Below are 23734 nucleotides of genomic sequence, written 5' to 3'. Positions count from 1 at the left end.
AAGAAAGAATCTCAGAATTCAAAGGCAAGTCCTTTGAAAAAATCCAGTAAGACAAAAATAATGAAAAAATAAAAAAGAATGAGGTAAGAAAGCCTTGGAGACATCGAGGACTACATAAAGCGACTGAATTTACAAATTATTGATATTACCAAGGAGGAAGAGAGATCAAAGAGTTTATAAAATCTATTTAAGGAAATAATGGATGGAAACTTCCTAGACTAGCAAGAAAGTTAGACATCCATATACAGGATTTCCAACAATCCCCAGGCAAATCCATTGCAAAAAAATACTTCACCACAGCATATTATATTCAGATTGATTAAAGTCAAAGTGAAAGAGAGAATTTTAAAATTAGCAAGAGAAAACTGTCTAGTTGCCTATCCAGGAAACCCCATCAGCCTAACAGTGGACCTCTCAGCAGAAACCTTACAGGCCAGAAGAAAATGGGTTGGCATTTTCAAAGTGCTGAAAGAAAAAAGTTGCCAGTCAAGAATTTTATATCCTGCCAGAATAAGCTTCATAAATTAAGGAGAAATAAATTTTTCTCAGAAAGCAAACACTGAAAGAATTTATCACCACTAGATTGGCCCTACAGGAAATGCTCAAAGGAGTGTTAAACATGGAAACAAGAGGTCATTATTCACCATCACAAACACACAAAAATATAAAGCTTACATGTCTTATAAAACAATCACACAAAGGAAGAAGAGAAAGAAATTAAATGGCAACATGACAGAAGTGCAGTAAACCACAAAGACAAAATGGTAGAGAAAAGGAAAGAAACAAAGAATTTATAAAACAACTAGAAATCCACTAACAATATAACATGAACGAGGCCTCATCAATCAATATTAACTTTGAAGGTAAATGGATTAAATGCTCCACTTAAAAGATATGGATTGGCAGAATGGATATAAAAACATGATCCAAATATATGCTGCTTACAAGAAACTCACTTTACCCATAAAGACACATATAGACTGAAAGTAAAGGTTGTAAAAAGATATTCGATGCAAATGAAAACCAAAAGCAAGCAGGAATAGCTATATTTAGATAAAACATACTTTAAATTGAAAACAGTAAAAAAGACAAGGTCATTACATAATGATAAAGGGATCAATTCAGCTAGAGGATACAACAATCCTAAACATATATGCACTCAACATCAGAACACCCAGATTCACAAAACAAATATTACCAGACTTAAAGAAACAGACAGCAAAACAATAATAGGCAGGCTCTTCAACACCCCATTCACAGCACTAGAGAGATCTTCAAGAAAGAAAATCAGAAAAGAAACACTGGACTTAAAATGGGCATTAGAACAAATGGACTTAACAGACATTTACAAAATAGTCTACCCAACAACGAGAACATACATTCCTTTCATCACCACATGGAACATTCCCCAAGATAGACCACGTTAGGCCACAAAACAAGTCTTAACAAATGTCTTTAAATGAAAATCATATCAAGTATCTTCTCAGACCATAGTAAAATAAAGCTAGAAATCAATATGAAGAGGAAGTTTACAAATAGATGGAAATTAAACAACATACTCCCGAATGATTACTTGGTCAATGAAGAAATAAAGACAGAAATTAAAAATGTTTTCAAAAGAAATGAAAATGAAAACACAACATACCAAAACATGTGGGAAACATCAAAATCGGTGCTAAAAGGGAAGTTTATACCATTAAATGTCTCCATCAAAAAAGTAGAAAGATCACAAATTAACAACCTCACATCACACCTCAAGGAACTAGAAAAACAAGGACAAATCAAATCCAAAGTTAGCAGAAGAAGAGAAATAACAAAGATCAGAGCAGAAATGAAATAGAGACATCCTCTCCCAAAAATACAAAGGACCAATAAAACAAAAACTTAGTTCTTTGAAATGATAAAGCAAATTGATAAACCACTAGCTAGATTAACCAAGAAAATAAGAGGATATTCAAATGAACACAAGCAGAAATTAGAAAGGAAACATTATAATTGATACCATAGAATTACAAAAGATCATCACAGATTATTATGAATAACTATTTTACATATGCTCACAAACTAGAAAACCTAGAAGAATAGATGAAATCCTCAAAACATACAACCTCCCAACATTGAACCAAGAAGAAATAGAACTCTTAAATAAACCAATAATGAGTAGTGAGATTGAATCAATAATAAAAAATAAATCTCCCAACAACAACAACAAAAAGCCCAGGACCAGATGTATTCATAAGTGAATTCTACTAGACATATAAAGAATGCTACTAATCTTATTGAAACTGCTTCAAAAGATCAAGAAGGAGGAGATCTTCCCTAACTCATTTTAGAAAGCCAGTATCACCCTGATATCAAAGCCAGGAAATGATGCAACAACAAAACAGAAATTCACAGACCAATATCTCTTATGAACATGGATGCAAAAAACCTGAACAAAATGCTAGCAAACTGAATCAAAATGATAATACACCACAATCAAATGGGTTTCATCCCAGGGATACAAGGATGGTTCAACATATGCAAGTCAATAAATGTGATTCACCACATAAACAGCATTAAAAACAAAAACCATATAGTCATCTCAATAGATGCAGAAAAAGCATTCAACAAAATCCAGCATCACTTCATGACAAAAACCTGCAAAAAACTCATCATAGAAGGAACATACCTCAAAATAAAGGCCATAGATGGCAAAACCACAGCCAACATCATACTGAATTGGGAAAAATTGAATGCACTCCCTCTATGAACTGGAACAAGACAAGGATGCCCACTTTTACCAGTACTATTCAAGATAATACTAGAAGTCCCAGCCAGAGCAATCAGGCAAGAGAAAGAAATAAAAGCAGACAAAAACATACACTGGGGAAAAGAACTCTTATTCAATAAATGATGCTGGGAATATTGGATAGCCACATGTAGAAGACTGAAAAAGGACCTCTCACCTCTCACAAAAATCAACTCACAGTGGATAAGAGACTTAAACCTAAGGCATGAAACTATAAGAATTCTAGAAGAAAATGTTGGAAAAACTCTTAAAGACATCAGCCTAGGGAAACAATTTATGAAGAAGGCCCCAAAGGCAACCACAGCAACAAAAAAATAAATAAATGGGACTTGATAAAATTAAAAAGCTTCTGCACAGCCAAGGAAACTATCATGAGAGCAAACAGACAACCTACAGAATGGAAGAAAATATTTGCATGCTACATATCCAGTAAAGGACTGATAACTAGAATCTATATAGGACTCAGGAAAATCAGCAATAAAAAATCAAACGAACCCATTAAAAAGTGGGCAAAGGACATGAACAGAAACTTTCCAAAAGAAGACAGACTAATAATGGCCAACAAACATATGAAAAAATGCTCAACATCTCTAATCATCAGGGAAATGCAAATCAAAACCACAATGAGATACCACTTAACTCCAGTGAGAATGGCTTTTATCAAAAAGTCCCAAAACAACAAATGTTGCTCTGGGTGCAGAGAGATAGGAACACTCATATATTGCTGGTGGGACTGCAAATTAGTATAAGCTCTATGGAAAGTAATATGGAGATACCTCAAAGAGCTAAAAGTAGAACTACCATTTGATCCAGCAATCCCATTACTGAGCATCTACCCAAAGGAACAAAAGACATTCTATAAAAAAGACATCTGCACTCGAATGTTTATAGCAGCACAATTCACAATTGCAAAGATGTGGAAACAACTCAAGTGCCCATCAATCCATGAGTGGATTAATAAAATGTGGTATATGTATACCATGGAGTACTGCTTGGCCACAAAAAACAATGGTGATAGAGCACGTCTTATATTATCCTGGATAGAGCTGGAGCCCATTCTACTAAGTGAACTATCACAAGAATGGAAAAACAAATACCAAATGTACTCACCATCAAATTGGTATAAATTGATCAACACTTATGGTGCACATACACTAGTAACATTAGTCAGGTGTCAGACAGTGGGTAGCAGGGAGGAGGGGATGGATATATTCACACCTAATGGGTGAAGTCCGGGGGATGGACACACTTGTAGCTCTGACTTTGGTGGGGCAAAGGCAATATATGTAACCTAAATGTTTGTACCCCTGTAATATTCTGAAATTAAAAAACAAAAATTCCTTCTCATCTCTGTCTTCTGTGTGTGTGTGTGTGTGTGTGTGTGTGTGTGTATAATCTCTTTGGGGAACCCTGATTAAAACGTTCTTTCCAGTTTGAAAAAAAAAGCAAACAATAATTCTGATTTTGAATTGGCTCTAATATTCAGGATTTTTGGTTAGAAAAATCTTAAGGGGATGGAGGAACTATTAAGTCTGGAAATTTCATTGGCATTTGTGGTAGATTTAAGTGGATGTGATTCTCTTCATTCCTATATACACATTCATTTGCAACGTGACTAAGCTGTTCCTTCCATCAAGAAGTAGAGTCTATTTCTCCACCTCATGAGTCTTGGTTTGGCCATGTGACTGCTCTGGAAAATGGGACATTAACAAATGTAATAAGCAGTGACTTGGAAAGGGTTTGCACATTGGGGCTTGCTCTCTTGCTACTGCCATGTAAATAAGCCTGGGCTAGCCTGACGGATGATGAGAGACATGTGGCCTAATCATTCCCATCATCCCTGGCCAACAGCCTGCCAACTGCCAGACATGTGAGTAAGGTGATCTTAGATCATCTAACCTCCAGCCGACCCATCAGCTGACCATGGATGTGTGAGCCAACCAGGCAGATATCAGCCAAGTCAGGTCAAACCAGAGCAGTCCCGCCAACCAATCATGAGCTAACTATACTGTTGTTCAAACCACAGTGTTTTGGGGTGGCATGTTATGCAGCAAAAGCTAACCGAAACAGCATTAAAATTATTTAAACATTTTTCATTTTTAGATCAACAAATGCCTTCTGTGTGTAAGGCTCTCAGCTAGGCGCAGGGATCCAAAGCCGAGTAAGATAATGATTTCTACCTAGAGCGGCCCACAATTTAGCGGTGTACAGATACCAGCAAATAGATAATGGCAGTGCAGTGTGATTAATATCAAAAAAAGATGATAAAAAAATAAAATCGAAACATGGCAACACAGATGAAGCCTGACACATTGGCTTGAGATGGTCTAGGAAAAAAGTAGATGAGAATTGGATCCTCACCAATGACCCAGGAAAAGAAGTTGGGAGAACATTCTAGGCAAAGGAAATAGCACATGTAAAAGCTCAGAGACACTGAAGGATATAAAGTGTTTGGGAAATGGTGAGAAATACAGTGCAGCAGAAATGCAGCATGCAAGGGATGGAATAAGAGAAGGTGGATGATTAAGGAAGTCTGGGTCAAATAACCTATTTGGTAAGAAGTCTCAAAAAATTAATGCAAAATCACCAAAGTGAAAAATCACAACAAATTTGTTAGAGCATCAATTATCACAATTATTTACCTTCCTCTCATTCTCTTTAACTTTGGCCCTTTTGCACTGTGTAAGTAAAACTATTGTAGTGCGAATCTCTTGTCTACATTTATCCTGATGGCTTAGTTCACACTGTCAGCCTCATTCTGTTAAGCTCGTTATACTTACTGTTGTTCAACTTGGAGCATATATACCCCCAGCTACATGGAAGGCACAGTTATGTGCAAAGCAATTTAACTTTTTTAAGGTTGATTTGAATCAACAATTCTGAGTCGGCTCCTTAGAACAGTGGGAAGTAATTGGTTTAAAGTGATTTGAAAATGCCTCCATTCCAAAGTCATGAAAATAAATGCATTCCTTGAGTAACAGACTGCTTATGATCATGTGTACTTTACTGTACTGAAGAACATCTCTTTAAAGTGTTTGGAGAAGAATTACGTGAAGAATCATTTAACGTGAATCTCTGCTTTCCCTCCTCTGTCCATGTGTCTGGCATAGTTACTAGATGATGAAATAAAGAAGACAGAAAGAAATTACCTGTTAAACTTTAAGCATGAAACAACCTTCCAGAATCAAGCCTACACAGTACCTAGCATGAGTGCTCAATAAATGCCTGTTGAATGAAAGAACACACGGACAAACTCAGCTTTAATTTCCCCAAATATAAAATAAAACTAAATGATCATTAAAGTCCCAATCTCAAGATCCAAATAGTTCTTTCCCACAAGACAATACAAAAGAATACAAAATGTATACATCAGTTCAATTTATTAATTTAGTCATACATAATTGCATTTGCTCTTTAAAAGAAACAAAGTATAAAACTATAAAAATAACCTTGAAAATTATACAAAGTATGATTTTTGTTTCAAAGTATGATTTTAAAACAGATTGTTAAAAAGCATGATTGAGATGTGCCACAAGGAATAATAAACTACAAAAGGTAAAAAATAAACATTGATGCAGAAGACAATTACTCAGTCACAGATGTATTAAATATAAGGAAATTATGATGGATTACAGCTTTATTTCTGCTGCTGTCAGCAGTACTTCTGTGATGAGAATCCATAAATTGCATCTGGACTTTAAAACTGAATAAATTTGTCACATTAATGCTATAAATTAATTCTAAACCATAGTCTGGGCATTTCACAAACCTTGGGAAAACTGTACTTTTTGGCTTTGGTAATGACTGTGAATACCATATTCGTTTCAGTAGTGGTAAAATGTACATAAATTTGCCATTTTGAAGTATAGAACTCAATGGCATTTAGCACATTTACAACATTGTGCACATATCACCACTATCTTCTTCTATAATATTTTCATCAATCCGAAAAACTCCCCATAACCGTTAAATAGTCACTCCCCTCTGCCCCCAGCAACCACTGTTCCGATTTCTGTCTCTATGGATTAGCCTATTCTGTATTTCATATAAATGGAGTCATACAATATCTGGCCTTTTGTGTCTAGCTTTATTCGCTTAGCGTGTTTTTTTCCCAAGCAATACCATATCCTTTTGCATTTAAGGTAATAACAACTATTAATATCAATCATGAGAAAAGAAAGATAACACTGGAAACCGGCCTCTGAGTTAAGTGAATCAGTCAGCACAACTATCTTTCAGAATGCAGTTAGAGTTTCCAGTACTGACTGGTATTTAAACACTGATCAAATGAACAATACAACTTCAACATTTTGAATGAAGAATATAAATCTTTAGAATTCATGTCCACTGAATTATTAACTATTCAAAGCAACTTATTTCATATGTCAGGGCTGTTATCACAAAGTTATTGGAATGTTGTAGGGAATCAATACTGTTCTCTCATTTCAAATCCTTTATTAAAAATACAGTAACAATTTTCAAAAGTCATCAATTGATATAAAAGACATCCACTTGACATAATTATTCATTGGGTAATCTTACTCGAACAGATGTAGTATTCATTGTTATTTTCATTTCCATGGCTTGATTTCTTTTAATCAAAGAATGTGGTTAAACCTGAATGCTGATAACTTCAATTTGATTTAGCAATATGTGCTGCTTTTTGAGGAAACAAATGAAAATTTGTTTCTCCATTGGTGAGCTGAAAGGGACTTTTTAAAAAGTGGGATAAGTTGCTTAAATCTAAAATTACTGAACAAAACTGCTAAATTTAGGATTACCTTGTCAGAAAACAGAAAAGTCATGAGCTAGATAAGCAATAATGACAATATGGAAAAGAAATTCAGAAGAAAAAAATTCTAGGACAGCAGAGGACAGGACCCCCTTCTTGCAACTTCAATCTTTTGAGCAATAACAAATTATTGCTACTGTTCTTATGTATCATTACACCTCATAACTACTACTTAATAATGTAACGATGTTAGCCTTTGCCTGGAAGGGATATAAAAAGCTAACTCTAGTCAGTCCTCTGCCAAAGAATGAACACAAATATCAATCTATTTCTCTCAGATCTTGTCTGAGAAACAAATTCTAACCAGTTATATTAGAAAAAGATAAAAATTAAACCTGACAAATTTGTCTATGTTGGGAAAGAATAATTTGACCTGATGAATTGATCTTAGTAAGACTTCAACAGAACTGCAGTTTTATTACTTTCAAACACATGAACTATTATCACCACTACAACTATGTATTGAAGAATCCTTTCATTTTATGATATTTGCATGCAAATGTTAATAAATGATTTTGGAAATACTTAATTTTTATCGGTATTAGTAAAAAAGAAACGTATCTTCCTTGTTTATGTTGTCAGTTTGCTGTAGAACTGCTTTCCTTCATAGTAAAGGAGCTTAAGTTCAGCATGTCTAAAAGATCAAAAATCATTTTTAAAAAAGATTCGCATCAATGATTTTTTACTGTATTTCTTTCTATAAAGCACGTTCATGAATCTTCCTTGTAATCCATTTATTTGTAGATTCTTTATAATAAAAAGTCATTCTCCACATAATACATTGAAATACAAAACAATCTGAATACAAAATGTCAGTTTTGAAATGTTCTAAGGTAACAAAGCATCTCAAGATGTATATCTCCATTAATACATCAAAAGATGTATTGGCCAATTATGAAGATTATACATGTAAAATAAACATAGAATTTTTTCAGTCACAGATGCAATAAAATACTTGTAAAAATTCAGCAAAAGGTCCTAGTTTTGCAAAGATTCTCAGAGCACCATACCACACTTGGTTAGTTTCTACTTTGTTTCCTGTTGGTATAGCCCCAAAAGTCTTTCCAAAACAGTAGTAATCAAAAAATCTAGGCAACAATATTTTTCAAATTTCCTTGTATCTTAATGTCCTTTCTCTTTCTGCATTTGTAAAGTGGAAAAGTGATCTGTGTCAGGACACATTTCTCCCTCAAATTTCTCCCAATATGTTCATCAGTACCTAAACTTTGAGTACCTTAGTTTTCTCATCCATAAAATGGAAATTTGAAAGGTCTTACATTTTGAACTCACTTTGGTCTTTTAAATAAAAGGAAATAATTATGTAAAAGGTAATCTCAAAAATAAGCCATTCTTTTTTTCCCATTCTTTTATTTAGAAAGAACTTCACTAGAGTTGGCCTTTACTAAAGTCATTTTTTTTTTTTTTTCGGAAATGAGGTTTAGATAAATCCTAACAAAACCCATCATTAAATTATTTCAAACACTATTGAACAAGTCACTAATGAGCTAATTTTCTTTAAAGGTATAACTAATATTCTCTGGCTTCCTAGGCCTCATCAACATGTTAAGTAAGACTACTGACAGCAACATTTAGATAACCAGCCAAACACCTATCAGAGAAATTCCTTCCATCAAAAGTCTTTCTCCCAAAAATAAGGGCTAATTGCTTTCTTTCTACTGTACTTACAACCAACCATCTCTGCAAGTTCCAGTCACATCACTTTCAATGGGGTGTGTCATGCATGGAACAAACACATTTTTAAATATTTGAATAACTTTTCCTTAGGAAATCTGAAAAATAAACTCCATGTCTGTTTAGGTTGGGATGCAAAACATGAAGAAATCTGTTTTGCTTCCAAATACCTAAAACTAGTTAAATCTCCACAGGTAAATCTGTTATCAATATAGTAATATAAACCACCAAATCTTCAAGGGACATGGAAGTTTTGTTGAAAATCCCATTATCATCCACATTACTAAGATCCCAATATCCAATGTTAAGGGACAGATATTGATAGCAACAACACTGACAGGATATGCAGCACATGGTCAAAAAAATTCTATACTACTGATAAATAGGAAACCCAATCTTTAATATTATCTTATTAATAGGATTGAAAGGATCCCTACAAATGTTTCTGTGGGATTTAATCTAGTATTTATCTATTTCTACTCTTTGCTTATCCTAAAAATACGTTCACATGACTCTGCAATCACTAAACAAGAGAATGAGATGACGAGGCTAAATGTTACTGCTAATGAACTAAAGTTTGCACTGCAATTTACCTTCAACATAACACTAGTAAAATACTAGTGAAATTTAAAATATTTGTAAATACTAGTTTAAAAAATAAAACTCCAACAACCATAGTACCCAATGTATTCTGTCATATGGCTATAAGATTGAGACGATATATCTTTTAATTTAACCATTACCACCACTCTTAATTTTCAATTACACATATAAGTACATACACACATATATATATCCACTCCAATACTGCATCAAGAGGGTAGCTGGCATGTCCCAGGCTTTCCTCTAAGCTCTAATACTTTACTGTGCATCAGAATCACCTGGAGACCTTGTTAAAAGAGATTTCTGGTTCCTACCCCAGAGTTTCTGATTCAGTAAGTCTGGGGAGAGGCTCAGAATTTGCATTTCTAACAAATTCCCAGGTGATCCTGACGCTGCTGGTCCGGGGACCACAGTTTGGGAATCACTGCTGTAAGAGTAATCTGAGTCTTCAAAAGCCAATGAGAGAGAGAGAGGGAGAGGGAGAAGGGGAGAAAAAGAATGAGGGATACATTAAGCTAACAAGCAGTACTGGGGAAGGAGGCAGAGAATAAAAGTGAATTCAAACATTCCCCCCCCCCTTTTATCCTGCTGGTTAGCAAAGATTAAGGAATCAACAAAGACTTCTCAAATGACAATCTACTAGGCCAACACACAAATGTTTACATGCTTAAGAGGCTAAATACATGGTTCCCATTACAAGTATTAGAGATACAATCATGCCAGAAACTCTTCAGCCTTTCAATATCCCTATGTGGGACTACTTTCAAGACACTGAAGGGGCACAGAAACCTAACTAAGTAGTTTTTCACATTAAGAAAATTCATGTTCACCAGTAAAACATGGGTGAGCAATGATAATCAACAAGTAACTCCTACAACATGCAGAAAACTCGCATTATAGAAACAACAGGATTGTGTCTGGAATTTGTCAAACAAGTATTAAAATTTTATTAAATGAAAGTTTTTCTTTTTAAGTTACTGAGCCATATAAAGGGAAAATGTTAATTTTATTAAAACTTGAACAAATGTTTCACAAAGAAAATGGTTTAACAAAATAGTATGGTGGCATAACAAAAAAGACAGCGAAAGATGTGTAAAAGAAACATAAGGTGGAAAAAATGTTAAACATCTCATGATCCAGTGTGGAAATAAGAAGTGTAAACTTAAAAACCATGAATTTTAAAAAGCATAACTGTAAAACAAAAAGTTAATGCTTGTGCTATCCTAACCATAGACACATTCTTCAGCAAAACTTTAAAAAGCAGAGTTATATTTTACAGTATTTGATCTTATTTCTGGCTTTTTCACAGACATAGAGACTGTTTATGCATCAATCTCACAGTTGAAAAAAAGTTTAAGCAATGAGAAGTAAGTATTCCATTTAAAATGACAGGTGAGGCCAAACAATTGATTAGTCTTTAATGCTACATTTTTTAATTGTACTAAGGTCTTGATCCAACCAAAACAAGTCTTAAGCAGTTCAGAATTCTTCTCTAATGCCCAAGGAACGTCTCTACCCAGCCTGATTGCCATATATGGGAATCAAGAACCTAGTAACGACAGAACACTCGCAGGGACAAATGCAGGAACAGAAGACGCAATAGAGTTTTGACAATTTTAACAAAGTAAGTTGTCACCATTTCAGACTACCAAATGCCAGAATTTACTTAGGACAAATTATTTAAGTATATGTCCCCATCTCTGCAATTTATTTCTAAATACTGATACTCACTTTTTAAACTGACCACCATCAGGTTAATATTAGTATAAATCAGTTTGAAAACAATAATACTTCAAAAATAGGTCTTCAAATATTTTTCTACTATACCTTGATCTTTATACAAAGGTGCAACTCTTTCTTTCCTGGTAGAGGAGTCTATGGGAAATTAAGTTGGAAATGTCTCGAAGAGATTGTCAACCAAGACAGGTTTCTGCATGATTGTCGTCTTACAAAGAAGATGCCAAATTTCACATTTTTAGATGTCTTAAAACATAGTTGTAACTTTTATAATCAAAAGGCAAAAATTTAAAATGTTTATGGAAAAGAATAGTTAAACCCTTTGCATTCTGAATTTTTTAAATTTACTCACACAACATGCCCAATTCAAACTTAAAATGAGGTATATTTCCTTTTCAAACACCAAATAGCAAATATGTAATACCATCAACAGTTTAAATTACATTCACAGGCTTGCTTTTTGTTTGTTGTTTTTGCTTTAACCTTTCATATAACACATTGCCATGAGTCTTTGGATGTGGCATCTAACAAAAAAGAAAGCTGCATATGGTTACTCTTTGTATAATAGTTATAAGTACATAAGATGAAAACATCTTTGTGGATTATTTTTAAATCAAGATAAATAGCATTACCAAACATTAGTCATGATTTTAAATATCATGTAAGTATACATTAGAGATCACCTATGCATCAACAATTGCATATAGGGAGCACTAAAAAATAAAAACTTTTTAACGATCTTATGGTAGTGCTTAAGCAACTGAGATTGTTTTTTATCTGAAAAACCTATGCTGCAAGAATTTAATCAAAGTTTTGCTTTTTCATTGCATGGGCTGCAACCCACAGAAAACATGAGGAGTAAATTGTTTGGTCAGGATCGTGTTAGTTAAAGAAGCAAAAAATTTAAGAACCAAAATATGCACACCATTAAAAATACTAATTCTGAAAATTATGTAGCTAAAAATTAAATCACCCTGTCCAGCAAGTTCCAAAAATTTCACACATTTCAAACATTAAGGCAAATTCTTCCCAACTAAACAGTACTTTATAAAAATATATGTCACTTCAAAACATTATATACATAGTGACAATAAATTTAGCTAGTCGTAATCTTTAATACATTATTAAAGTATCACATATTACAAAGAAATTATACTAGGTGCTCGTATGTATGCGCAAGGGAAAGCACAGTTTTTAAAGTACAGGCTTTAAAACTGAGCGTAGTGAACGTCCTTCTTTAGTGAGTTCTCGCGTCACACACATACATGGTAATGGGATTGCTTCCTCTCGTTTCTCTACAATGTTGTAACTGCATTTCTTCAAGTGGTCAGCCATGCTTAGGATGTCAGCAAATTTCCATTCATTAACAGAACAAAATGCAGTACTGAATCGCCATACCTAGAAGAAAATTCTACTTCAGATTTAAACATGTCAATTTATAGAGAATCAAAACATACTTCTTGTTCTGATTACATACATGGCTACTGTTAGAGACACATTCAATATAAAATTTCAAGTATTTAGCTACAAAATTAAAAAGTAGTAAATCCATTTGGATATAAATCTGTTTATCGAATACTTATAAGGTAAATTACTTTTGATGATGTATGACTTCAATAAATTTAAAAACCAAAAAAAGGACAAAATCCAACATTAAAAATTACATGCAACCTGGCTTATTAAATGATTATTTAAAAATCATAACCTTATGAATTCAGAGCTACTTCCTAGCACATTATTCTTTCATACTAACTGGCTATATAGAATTATCCATAGTCTGGAGATACTGACAATACAAGTGTTACATTTTTTTCTACAGGTTTTTCTTCCATTCCTATTTACACCACATGAAGTATACTAAAAAATACCCTGGAATATTGTGTGCTAAGGTAGCTTATCTTTCCATTATGCACAGCATTAAAGGTACTTAGTAATATTTAAGAACACAGGTATTTGTTCAAAATGTTTCTGAAAATTTATACAACGGCATTTGTAAAATGGATCCTACTTTAGTCCATATCATTCTAAAATGTGTTTCTAGGTAAAATATTCACCTGCCATCCTGGTTCATTTGTCTGTTGGTAAAAACATGAGCTAATTCCCCTTGTGCACACTCAGCAGCCCCAGGCCCTGATGCACTGTCATTTTACTAGTCCAGCAGCGACTACTGTGGCCCCTTCTCATCTTTACAACTGAAAATAGAAAGCTACCTGAGGGTACGTTAAAAGCATGAATGCAGTGCAGGACAGACCTAGCTAACGAGCATGAACAGGGCAGGACAGGCCTAGGCATCCTAGCTAAAGTTCATCAATAGGCAAATGTCTAGTTAGAAAACACTGAATACATGATGAACAACAGATACTCTAGAAAGTAGCACATTTGGGGAAAAACACTCAGCACTCATTACAACTTCTCAGGAAAGAATGGTAATGTCTTCCTGAGTTGGCTGGATACCTTCAAATTCTGTGGGAACACAATAATTTTTCAGCTAGCAATACAAGTCCCCACTGTTCAGCACAAAGGGTACGCCCTATGTTCCTTAGGGTTATGATCAATTAGCCTGTATGGAGTAATTTCCTGGAGTCAGTGAAGGCCTAGTGGTACTATAGATGTCACTAGCCTCCCTTACAATTTCCCATATCCCAAAGCTATAGGAGGAATGAGGAGTTTTCTTTAAGCTTTGGCAGAATGAATTAGCTTAAAGATTCACTGGTGGTAAGCAGCCTCTCTTCTTCCACACAACTAAGAGTCTGGTGAAATAAACACAGGAAAAGCAGGCCAAGGAAAACAGATGACTCCTACCTGCTGATGATAAAGTTTCTTAGTAATGGGTCAATTTTTCATTCAAGAATCCTCAAGTATTTACTTAGAGCCTACTATACAGTAGATGTCATGCAAAGCATTAGATATTTTGTTTTCCATGGAGTCCCACTTCTCGATTTATAGTCCAATGACTGAAACTACCAATTCATCAATGACTTTCAAAACAGCATGGTGAGTACTTTAGGTAGGGCATATAATGGAGCACCACAGGAACACAGACAGTGTACTTCCCTGAAGGCTTCAAGGTAGGGGTTCCAATAGGCTTTTTTCAGGAAGTTAAGACCCAAAGAGTAAGCAGGATATAGCAAGAAGCTGAAGATCATAAGCTTGAGAGAGAGCCTCCTTACATCTGAACCCATCAATTAGCTGGACGAGTTACCCAACCTGTTTTTTCATCTGTAAAATGGGTACAGTGAATTAAATAAGCTAATAAAAGTAAAGTACTGATGCACACTGTCTAGCATACTGCAGGGGTTCAAATATGTTCTCTCTCCATTATCTCTCAATATGTTAGAGATAACATATTGAAAGGTCTTAAGGCAAGCAAGGAAACATCAAGGACCTGTAGGTAAATCAATGTGGCTAGACTATGGCAGGAGGAAAGTGGCAGGAGGAAACCAAAGAGGTAAGGATGAGATTATGAAAAGTCTTCAATGTTTTATTAAGGAGTTGGCCTCTATCCCAGGGGTAATGGGCAAATATCAAAGAAGTTTTAAGCACTGCAGTGATAGCATAAGAACTGTATTTAAGAAAATATATTTCATTCTATTATAGCTCTGTGTAGAGGATATGCTGGAAACTGGCCCAATTGGAAGTAGAAACTCAGTTAGGAGGAAGCTGTTGCAGTAATCCAGACGAGAACTAAAGTTGGCACTGAACTAGGGAAGTGGCAATGAAAACAGAGATGCAAACCTGAGAGGTATAAAGAAGGGAGAGTAAACAGGATTTTCTGATTATCCGGATACAGGAAAATTGCAGTGAACCCTAACTCCCAAATTCCTGGTTTAGGGACCTTGGTAGATGTTGGTGACATTTCTGAGATTAAGAGAGGTAGAGGAGTGGAGTTAGGCTGCAGTTGTTGAGTCTGAGGAAGCTGTCGGATAATCAAGTAGTAATGTCCAGTAGATGCTTATATATAGTGGTCTGGAGTTAAGTGGAGAAAATGGTGAGGGTATAAATGTGTGAATAATCTGTATGAATGACAGCAATTTAAACATGAAGAGTAGACGAGATTTTCTGCAGGAATGAGTACAGAATCCCTAGAAAATATTTCATTCCATATATCAATACTAGTGGGCAAGGAAAAAGGAGGCCATACTCAGAGTGTCCCATCCTAAAAGGAAAAGAAACACCAAATCATCTGGAAAAAGAAAATACATACATACACACAGCAGTTGACACTTTCTGCCACTAGAATTCCATTTTGAGAAAAAAAGCATAAAATAATTTGTGTTCATTTATTGGTTAAAGCCTCAGGAGAACTGAAAAGTAGATACAGAATTGTGAAAACCTGGAGCAATGAGTAAAAAAGAAAGTAAGGATGCTAAGAATAAAGTAACCAGAAATTTGAATGCTGTGCAGCCAAATGTGAAGTTTATCAAAATTGTTTCCACTTTAATTTTAGGTTATTAAGTATGAAATGTCTGATTTCCTTAAGTACTAAGTTTGACAGTTGATATCTCTGACATTTCACTTTGACACTACTTATTTTATTTTTATTGTGAAGGCACATTCTCAGTCTTACAAACACGTATTTTTGGCTTGTGATTATCTTTCACATTTTTTTGCAGCAATTTTTGTGAAACCATGGATAAGTCAAAACTTTGTGTTATTTTCCAATATGAGATCTGTTGTGGAACCAATGCAGTGCAGACAGCTCGAAATATTGACAAAATGTTTGGGAAGGATGTGGCTAATGAACTCACAATACATCAATGGTTTGAGAAGTTCTATTCTAGTGATTTTAATCTTCAAAATGAGCCATATGGGGGACCTGAGACCAAGGTGGATAATGATGCGCTGAAAGCTGCAGTGGAAGCGAATCCATCTCAATCTATAAATAGCAGCACGGTTTGACATTACCATCCCAACAATATTGGACCCTTTGAAACAAACTGGCAAAGTAAAGAGAAGCTGGAAAGATGGGTTCCACATGAATTAAACGAGCTTCAGAAGAGAAATCTTCTCAAAGCTTGCCTTTCTTTGCTGTTACGACATAAAGGTGAACCATTTCTACACCATATTGTTACGTGTGATGAAAAATGGATACTTTTTGACAACTGCAAGCATTCAGCACAATAGCTAAAGATGAAGTGCCGAAACACAGTCCAAAACTAAATATTCATCAAAAAAAGCTAATGGTGTCTGTTTGGTGGTCCAGCACTGGTTATCCATTACAGCTTCATGAAACCTGGTCAATCAATTACAGTGGATGTCTACTGCAACCAACTGGATGAAATCTGGTCGATCGATTACAGTGGATGTCTACTGCAACCAACTGGATGAAATGATGAGGATGCTTGTGATTAAGCAGCTGAGATTGGTCAACACAGACAGGCCAATCCTCTTGCAGGCCAACGCTCACCACATGTCACACAAATAATTCTGCTCAAACTACAGCAGCTGGACTTGGAAACTCTGTCATCCACCATATTCACCAGACCTTGCACCAACTGACTACCACTTCTTCCAGGCCTGGCACCACTTCTTGCAAGGAAAAATATTCAATTCTGAATAAGCTGTGGAAAATGCCTTTTGCAATTTCACTGCCACTCACTCTCCAGGCTTCTTCGTTGCTGGCATAAACAAGCTACTGTTAAGATGGCAAAACCATGTCAATAGTTTAGGTGCATACTTTAACTGTACTGCTTCTTGTCTAAGATATAATACTTTGAAATCAGACATTTCATATTTAATCACCTAATAAAATGTAGTTTCATATTTTAAGTGTTCTAAAATGAAACACACCTTCAATCAAAGATATATGTCATGCCTTCTGGTTTCTATTGAGTAGTGCCTCAAATAGAAGCTGGGCAAAAGTAGAGTTATCGGAGGAGGAAAATGGTGAAGATTGGATTTGTTTAGGTCTCCCTAATTCTCCAGCTCAAGTTTACAATACAGTATGCATCACTCCTTTGTACTGTACTAAACCCAGACACCCCACCCACAATATCAAACTCTACTGTTCTACTTTTATCTCACTCTGGCCTAAGACATTTCCTTATCCATCCATTATGTTCTCTCTCCCCTAAATACTTCATTGGTAACTTACTAGTATGACCCCATACTAGTAGTAACAACTTTTTCTCATCTCTATTTAGGTACTATCTGAAACAACCAAATCCTAAGAAAAAAACTGCTAAGAATGGAGAGAAAGTGACAACCATAAGCAGGACAAAAAAATCTTTCTTCTTGCTCCCTCCATTGTCTTATGGTAAAAATGTTTCAGATGGGGCCCAAATTAGAAAATGGAAATACAGACCCAAACCAAAAAAAAAAAAAAAGAGAGTTGTAATGGTACAGAACTGCTCACTTGAAGAAACAGAAGTGGCCTCTGCCATATCAGCATTTAATCTAGTTCTGGGAAAGCTGCAGTAAGTCTGTGATCATGACAAACAATTCTAACTGTTCTAGTTCTTCATTAATTATCATTAAAAAAATTGTCATGTTGATTTAGTAAGTTTTAGGGTATAGTCAATTTCTCAACAAGATATTAATTTAGCAGCATTATTAAGGGCCCACTTCATGTCAAGTAAGAGGTTAATCCAGTTAAAATTAAACTAACCTTTTCTTTTATCTGCCATGATGAATTTCCTTCCGGATACTTCCTTTTTCCCCATTGTAGTATGACCATTCCACGAGACTGAAGCAGACTGCCACACACATCCCTCATTAACTTGGATACACATGAGAGCTGGCATAAACTGAAGCCATCAAGAAAGCCTGCAATATGCTGCAGGACCTCAAAAGGAAGACTACTTAAATGGTCACTCTGTAATCCCAACACACAGTTTCTAGCAGGCTCTACTAATACTGTAGATACACATGGCTGAACTCCAAATGACCTTAAATGGCGATCATGTATAATCTTTGCTCCTTGTGTTGATGGACAAAATCTACGCTGAGAATAGGTACAACCATAATAAGCTAAAGGACACCTCTGTTCCATCCAGCCATTGAGTCCAGCATGAATATCACCATGCACATTCTTAAAATGTGAAGAAAATTCTTTTCTTCTAAATAACTGTCCACACACAAAGGTAAACATTGAACGCTGCTTGGGCTGGTACCTAGCGACACATTCCAATACTAAATCCAGCCCAAGTGTCTGAAAAGGACTTGGATTTGAAAGCTGTGGATTGGCATGATCACACGCTGAAGCTGAGGCTATTTCCCCAACCACCGTATTTGTAGCTAATATTGCAGATGGAAGTGAAAAAGTCTGAGTCCCAAAGTCAACGTGATAGACATCAACCATGCGACTATCAGATATACCCCTCCCACCTGGAGAATCTCCCAAACAAAAGAGTAATGCTGCTGTGATCAGATCTATTCCTTGGAGGCCCATGGGATCTTCTGCAACTTCCAAATCTGATGTATCTACTGCTTTATCTTCCTTTGGTTTAGACCAACATGAATTAGAAAGAAATTTGAATGAAGGAGAATGACCAAAAGATAAGACATCCACGTTCCTCAAGTCCCCCAAGTCTACTTTTCTCCAACACAATTCTCCTTCATCCTCATCATCTGCCATGAGAATATGCTGAACTGTGCCATTAGGCAAAGCACTGGATGGTATTACTTCCCTAAGTTGTGCTGCTACTGAAAGTGAACTGGAAGGTTTTGAAGTGCCATCTGATGCTGCACATTCTCCATTTGTTAAGTTACTTTGTTTTGAATCACCATGTAAATTCTGATTCTTGTCTATGATCTGTGTACACATATTTTCCAAAGGAAAGCCATTACAAAGAGCAGAAGTGCCATAAGAACTTGTATTCAAGTCACATAATAAATCGCTTGAACCATTTTGTTCAGACTGGGCATTCTGACTTGTGTCATTATAGTCAATTCCACCTACTGCTCCTATTTCATCCTCAGAAAGATACTCTTGGTCTTTTAAGTTTCTATCCTGTAAGCTTTCTCTTTCATTTTGCTCTTCTTCTATTTCATCCGGGGAAGCGCAAAGACTTGCATTTAGCATGCCAATGTCTCTTGTGGCAGTATTCAGGATATCTAAAGCAGCAGCCAAACTTCTGGTTGTTTCTACAGTAGCTTGATAAAGTGCACCATAAGATTCTTCATCAACAGATACCAAACCATTAGTATGTGGTATTTCTGGGACACTCGATCTAACTGAGATTTGCTCTTTAGATTCAGATACTTTATCAGTTGCTTTTGACATAATAGTGGCTACTTTGAGAGATTCTAAGAGCATCCTTTGGTCTTGAAGGGCCAAGGCCATATCTAATTGTGCCACTTCATCAACATCTCTGCTTAGATTTTCATATGATTTCCGGTCTGCATAACTAACTGGCCATCGGTTCCACTCCATAGTACAGCACACCACACTTGCAGGACACATTTCCAGATGTTCAGCAACTTTATTTCGGGCCATGGTAAATGGACATCCAAAGTCACTATTTAAGCAAGGCACTCGTTCAAACGGACATAAAAGTCGATGCTCATCAGCTTTACAAGAATGGAAAACTGCTCCACAAACCAATGGACAACCAATCAAGTCACAGGAAATCCCAGGCTCTGGTCTGGTCATACACCGTCTACTGACACAATTCACACAGTGTGAATGCTGCAGCTCCTCCTCCATAATGGCCAGTCCAGCTCTAGTTGTTGAAATGGAAAAAAGATAAGAAGTTAGGGAAAAAGTGGTTGATTTTTCAAAATTGTTTAATAATATAAATCAAATCACTAATGTATCTTAGCTTACTTTATGATGAAATATATAAACATATTTAACCCATTAATTTTATATATAAATACATATAATTTTTATACATAATCAATTTTATACATAATCAAGTTCTTGAAAGAACATAAGCACTTTGATTCAAGTAACAATTTAGTACTTTAAAATGTCATAAAAATCATTCTTATATATTATATTCCAATATGCCTAAAAGGGCAAAAGTTTCAAAATATACCACCTAAATTCTAGTACTGTGTAGTATATAAATTAATGTCAATAACAAGTTAATGTGTATTTTAACTTTTAGATTTCAGAGAAGACTTTAGCTTTTACCTTTGTAATTTCAACTAAACTGATTTTCATGTATCCCACATTACAGAGACTTCATCATATTCCTAAAAGGGAATAATCCAAATTTCATGAATATACCTCACCAAAACTTTACTATACATTTTCTTTTTTATTCCCTTTAAATATATGAATTCATTAAGATTTCATCTATTGATGTCTCATTCTACATATGCCTTAATAAAGTCCGTAACAAATCAACAGACTAACACTTAATTAGAACATACAGGGAATTTATCCAGAAAATAAAAGTTATAATTTGAGTTTTGTGGCTGTGGGCAAATCACTTATTTCTGAGGGCCATAGTTTCCATTCCTACATTAAACACCTATTTACTGTTTAACTACTGTTTAACTTTACTGTACCAAGCACTGTGTTTGGTGTGGCAAAACAAAGATTAGTAAGACATGATGCCTCCTCTGAAGAAGTTATGGCAGTAAAAATTGTATTACATTATTATGTTCAAAGACAGTAAAAATCATAACACATTATTATGTGATCAATGGAACAGAAATAAAATGGTAGCAGAGAGAATCATCATCATCATCATCAGTATGAGTAAGGGTTAGAGAAGAATTCAAAGTAGTGATGAAAGAGGGAAATCTCATATATGGAAGGGTAAGTTGGTAAGGAAAGGAGGCATTTGATGCTGAAACAACAGCATATGCAAATGCAGAAAAGCATGAATTGGCAAAGCATGTTCAGGGAACCTCAAGTTTCCTAGTATCGCTAGATCACGAGGCAATTGTGAAAGATGAGGCCAGATAGGAATGAGGCAAATCATAATTAGTGCTATATGCTTCTCTAAGGAGGTCAGACTTTTAGTAATTGGAAGTCACTGAGAATTTTAAGCAGAGAAGTAGTGTCTATGACATGAAGGGATTACAGATACCTAATGGTCTTTCCTGTTTTAAAATATGCCTTATAACTTTGATCAAAAAAAGTTGTATAACAAAAACAAAGTATAAGCATTTTACTTTTAGTTATTGAGCCTACTCAATATATTTTTGCTATAATCTTTTATTTATTGGTTTCCTATTAGCAGTAAAAACCTAAAAGAATATTTATTCTTTAAAAACTGAAATAATAAAACAATATCTCCCCTTTGCTACCATTTTTTTTTCTTATTAAGTTTTCAGAAGAAAAACTAAAAACAAATCAAAACAATTTTTAATATCCCATATACTCCTCAACTCTTGAATCTGGCTTTATTTCTACTACCCCTATTAATTAAAACTGCTCTACTGAGATCTTCCATACTAAATCCAAAGGGCATATTTTTTCAGACCCCATCTTCCTTGGCCATTATATCATGGTGATGACTAATCACTTCTTTTTAGACTATTACTTTCCCTTACTTTTCATAATGTCACAAGTCTCCAGTTTTCCTCCTACCTCTCTGGTTATCCTTTAGTTTTTTTGATCTGAAATATTACTCTTCTTTAGTGTTCCATGCCATTTCTTGCTCATTCTATATATTCTCCCTGGGTGCTCTCATTTTCTTCAAAAGTTCCAATTACCACCCATATGCTGAAAATCCATCTATACATCTTGCTGAGATTCCTCTTCCAAACTCCAGACCTCTACAACTAATTATTTGTGATATATTTCCACTTGCATACGGCACAGGCAACTCAGCTCAACATTTCCCAGATTAAATTACAATGTAGTACACAATTTTCTGGATAAGAAGCTGATTCTTAGCCTATTTTCTTAACCTCAGTGCATAAGCGATTGTTAGCTCTCTGACATATTTTTTCATAAATTCTATCTTGGTTCCAGGGTAGCTTAAGTAATCACACCCCAAACTGCTATATCATTTTCTCTAGCTGAGGCTTGATTTTCTCAAACTAGACTAACAAAAGTCTACCTAAATCATCATTAATAGAGCTTTTCTTGATTAAATGGAAAAGTTCTGAGTTGATACTATGATGTTCAATGATGCCAACGAAAAAACAAGGTACACATTCAACACCAAAACTTTATTTTTAAATTGTGTTAAAAAATTACAAATTATGAGTTAAATACTTTTGAATGTCTATAGTCATACATTTTATAGGGAAGTATAGAACCTGTAAATTAAAAATAGACATGCTACAAGAGTCATAATAGAAATAAAAGAGTAATAATGACATTTGTAAATTAAGCAGACATTCAAAGAGAAATTTCACTAAGAATTAAGACAAATCTTACTGAGTGATTACATTATGAAAACAGCTGTAGCTTTCTTAGTTACAACACCTAGAGGACTGAGTTCATCTCACATGCTAAAGGTTATAAGCTTGACTATTACTATGGGAGAAAACTAAAAATATAAGCAGTTTCAACAGAAGTAACCAGTGCTCTCAGAACTTTTAGGGATACTTTATGTTACTGTACACACTATCATGTGACAACACCAGGCAGAACACATCTTAGAAACATCACTTAATTCAAAAATGTTTAAAATAGCAACTGCTACAAACAACACTTAGTTAAATGCAAAAACAGTAGTAACTTTCAAAGGCAGAAGCAGTCAAATTTCAAAATAAATAGCCTCTTTCACACTATTCTCATAAGAAGGTTAAAAAAATATCCATAGCAAAAAGTTCACAACACTTATTATTTATTAAAGTAGACTCACAGAGCAGGAAAGGAGAACACTAATTAAGTACCTATTTTATAATTCTTTACATACATTGTGTCACTTATTCCTCATAACAATCCAGAGAAAACAGGTTCAGAAAGTGACTTGCCCAAGGTCACCTACCTAGTAAGAGTCAGAGCTAGGACTTCAATCTGCACCTGATCAACGTACGTGGACAATAGCAGGTATGTTTACTTATAAAAGTTTAAGAAAATAGGGCAGCACTTCAGTAACTGGTGATCCAATTTTAAGATGTTATTTGAGGAATGGAGATTACACAACTTTGCTTGTAGTTTACTCCAACACTTAACCACTATGTGGTCAAGAAAGTCTTTTTGGTCCTTTCTAATTATAACAGCACATTACTTTACTTTGAACATATATGTTTTAAATTATTTT

The 23734-nt window shown here is 34.9% G+C and overlaps 1 protein-coding gene across 1 annotated transcript in view; it reads right to left on the bottom strand.

Moving 5' to 3' along the window:
• Positions 1 to 10801: 10801 nt before the first annotated feature.
• The window catches only part of FBXO30 (F-box protein 30), a 17722-nt gene continuing 4789 nt past the window's right edge, over positions 10802 to 23734 (bottom strand). Inside the window, exons 2-3 of the mRNA XM_012655574.1 lie at positions 18223 to 20278; positions 10802 to 13013 (exon numbers count right to left, since the gene is read on the bottom strand). Coding sequence (XP_012511028.1) covers positions 12810 to 13013; positions 18223 to 20262 — 2244 coding nt within the window. The 5' untranslated portion in view covers positions 20263 to 20278 and the 3' untranslated portion in view covers positions 10802 to 12809. The remainder of the gene's footprint in view (positions 13014 to 18222; positions 20279 to 23734) is intronic.

The sequence above is a fragment of the Propithecus coquereli genome, unplaced genomic scaffold (assembly GCF_000956105.1).
Source record: "Propithecus coquereli isolate 6110/MARCELLA unplaced genomic scaffold, Pcoq_1.0 Scaffold48, whole genome shotgun sequence".
Lineage (NCBI taxonomy): Eukaryota > Metazoa > Chordata > Mammalia > Primates > Indriidae > Propithecus > Propithecus coquereli.
The sequence above is the reverse complement of the archived record's forward strand: the minus strand, read 5'-3'. Positions and strand labels throughout refer to the sequence as shown.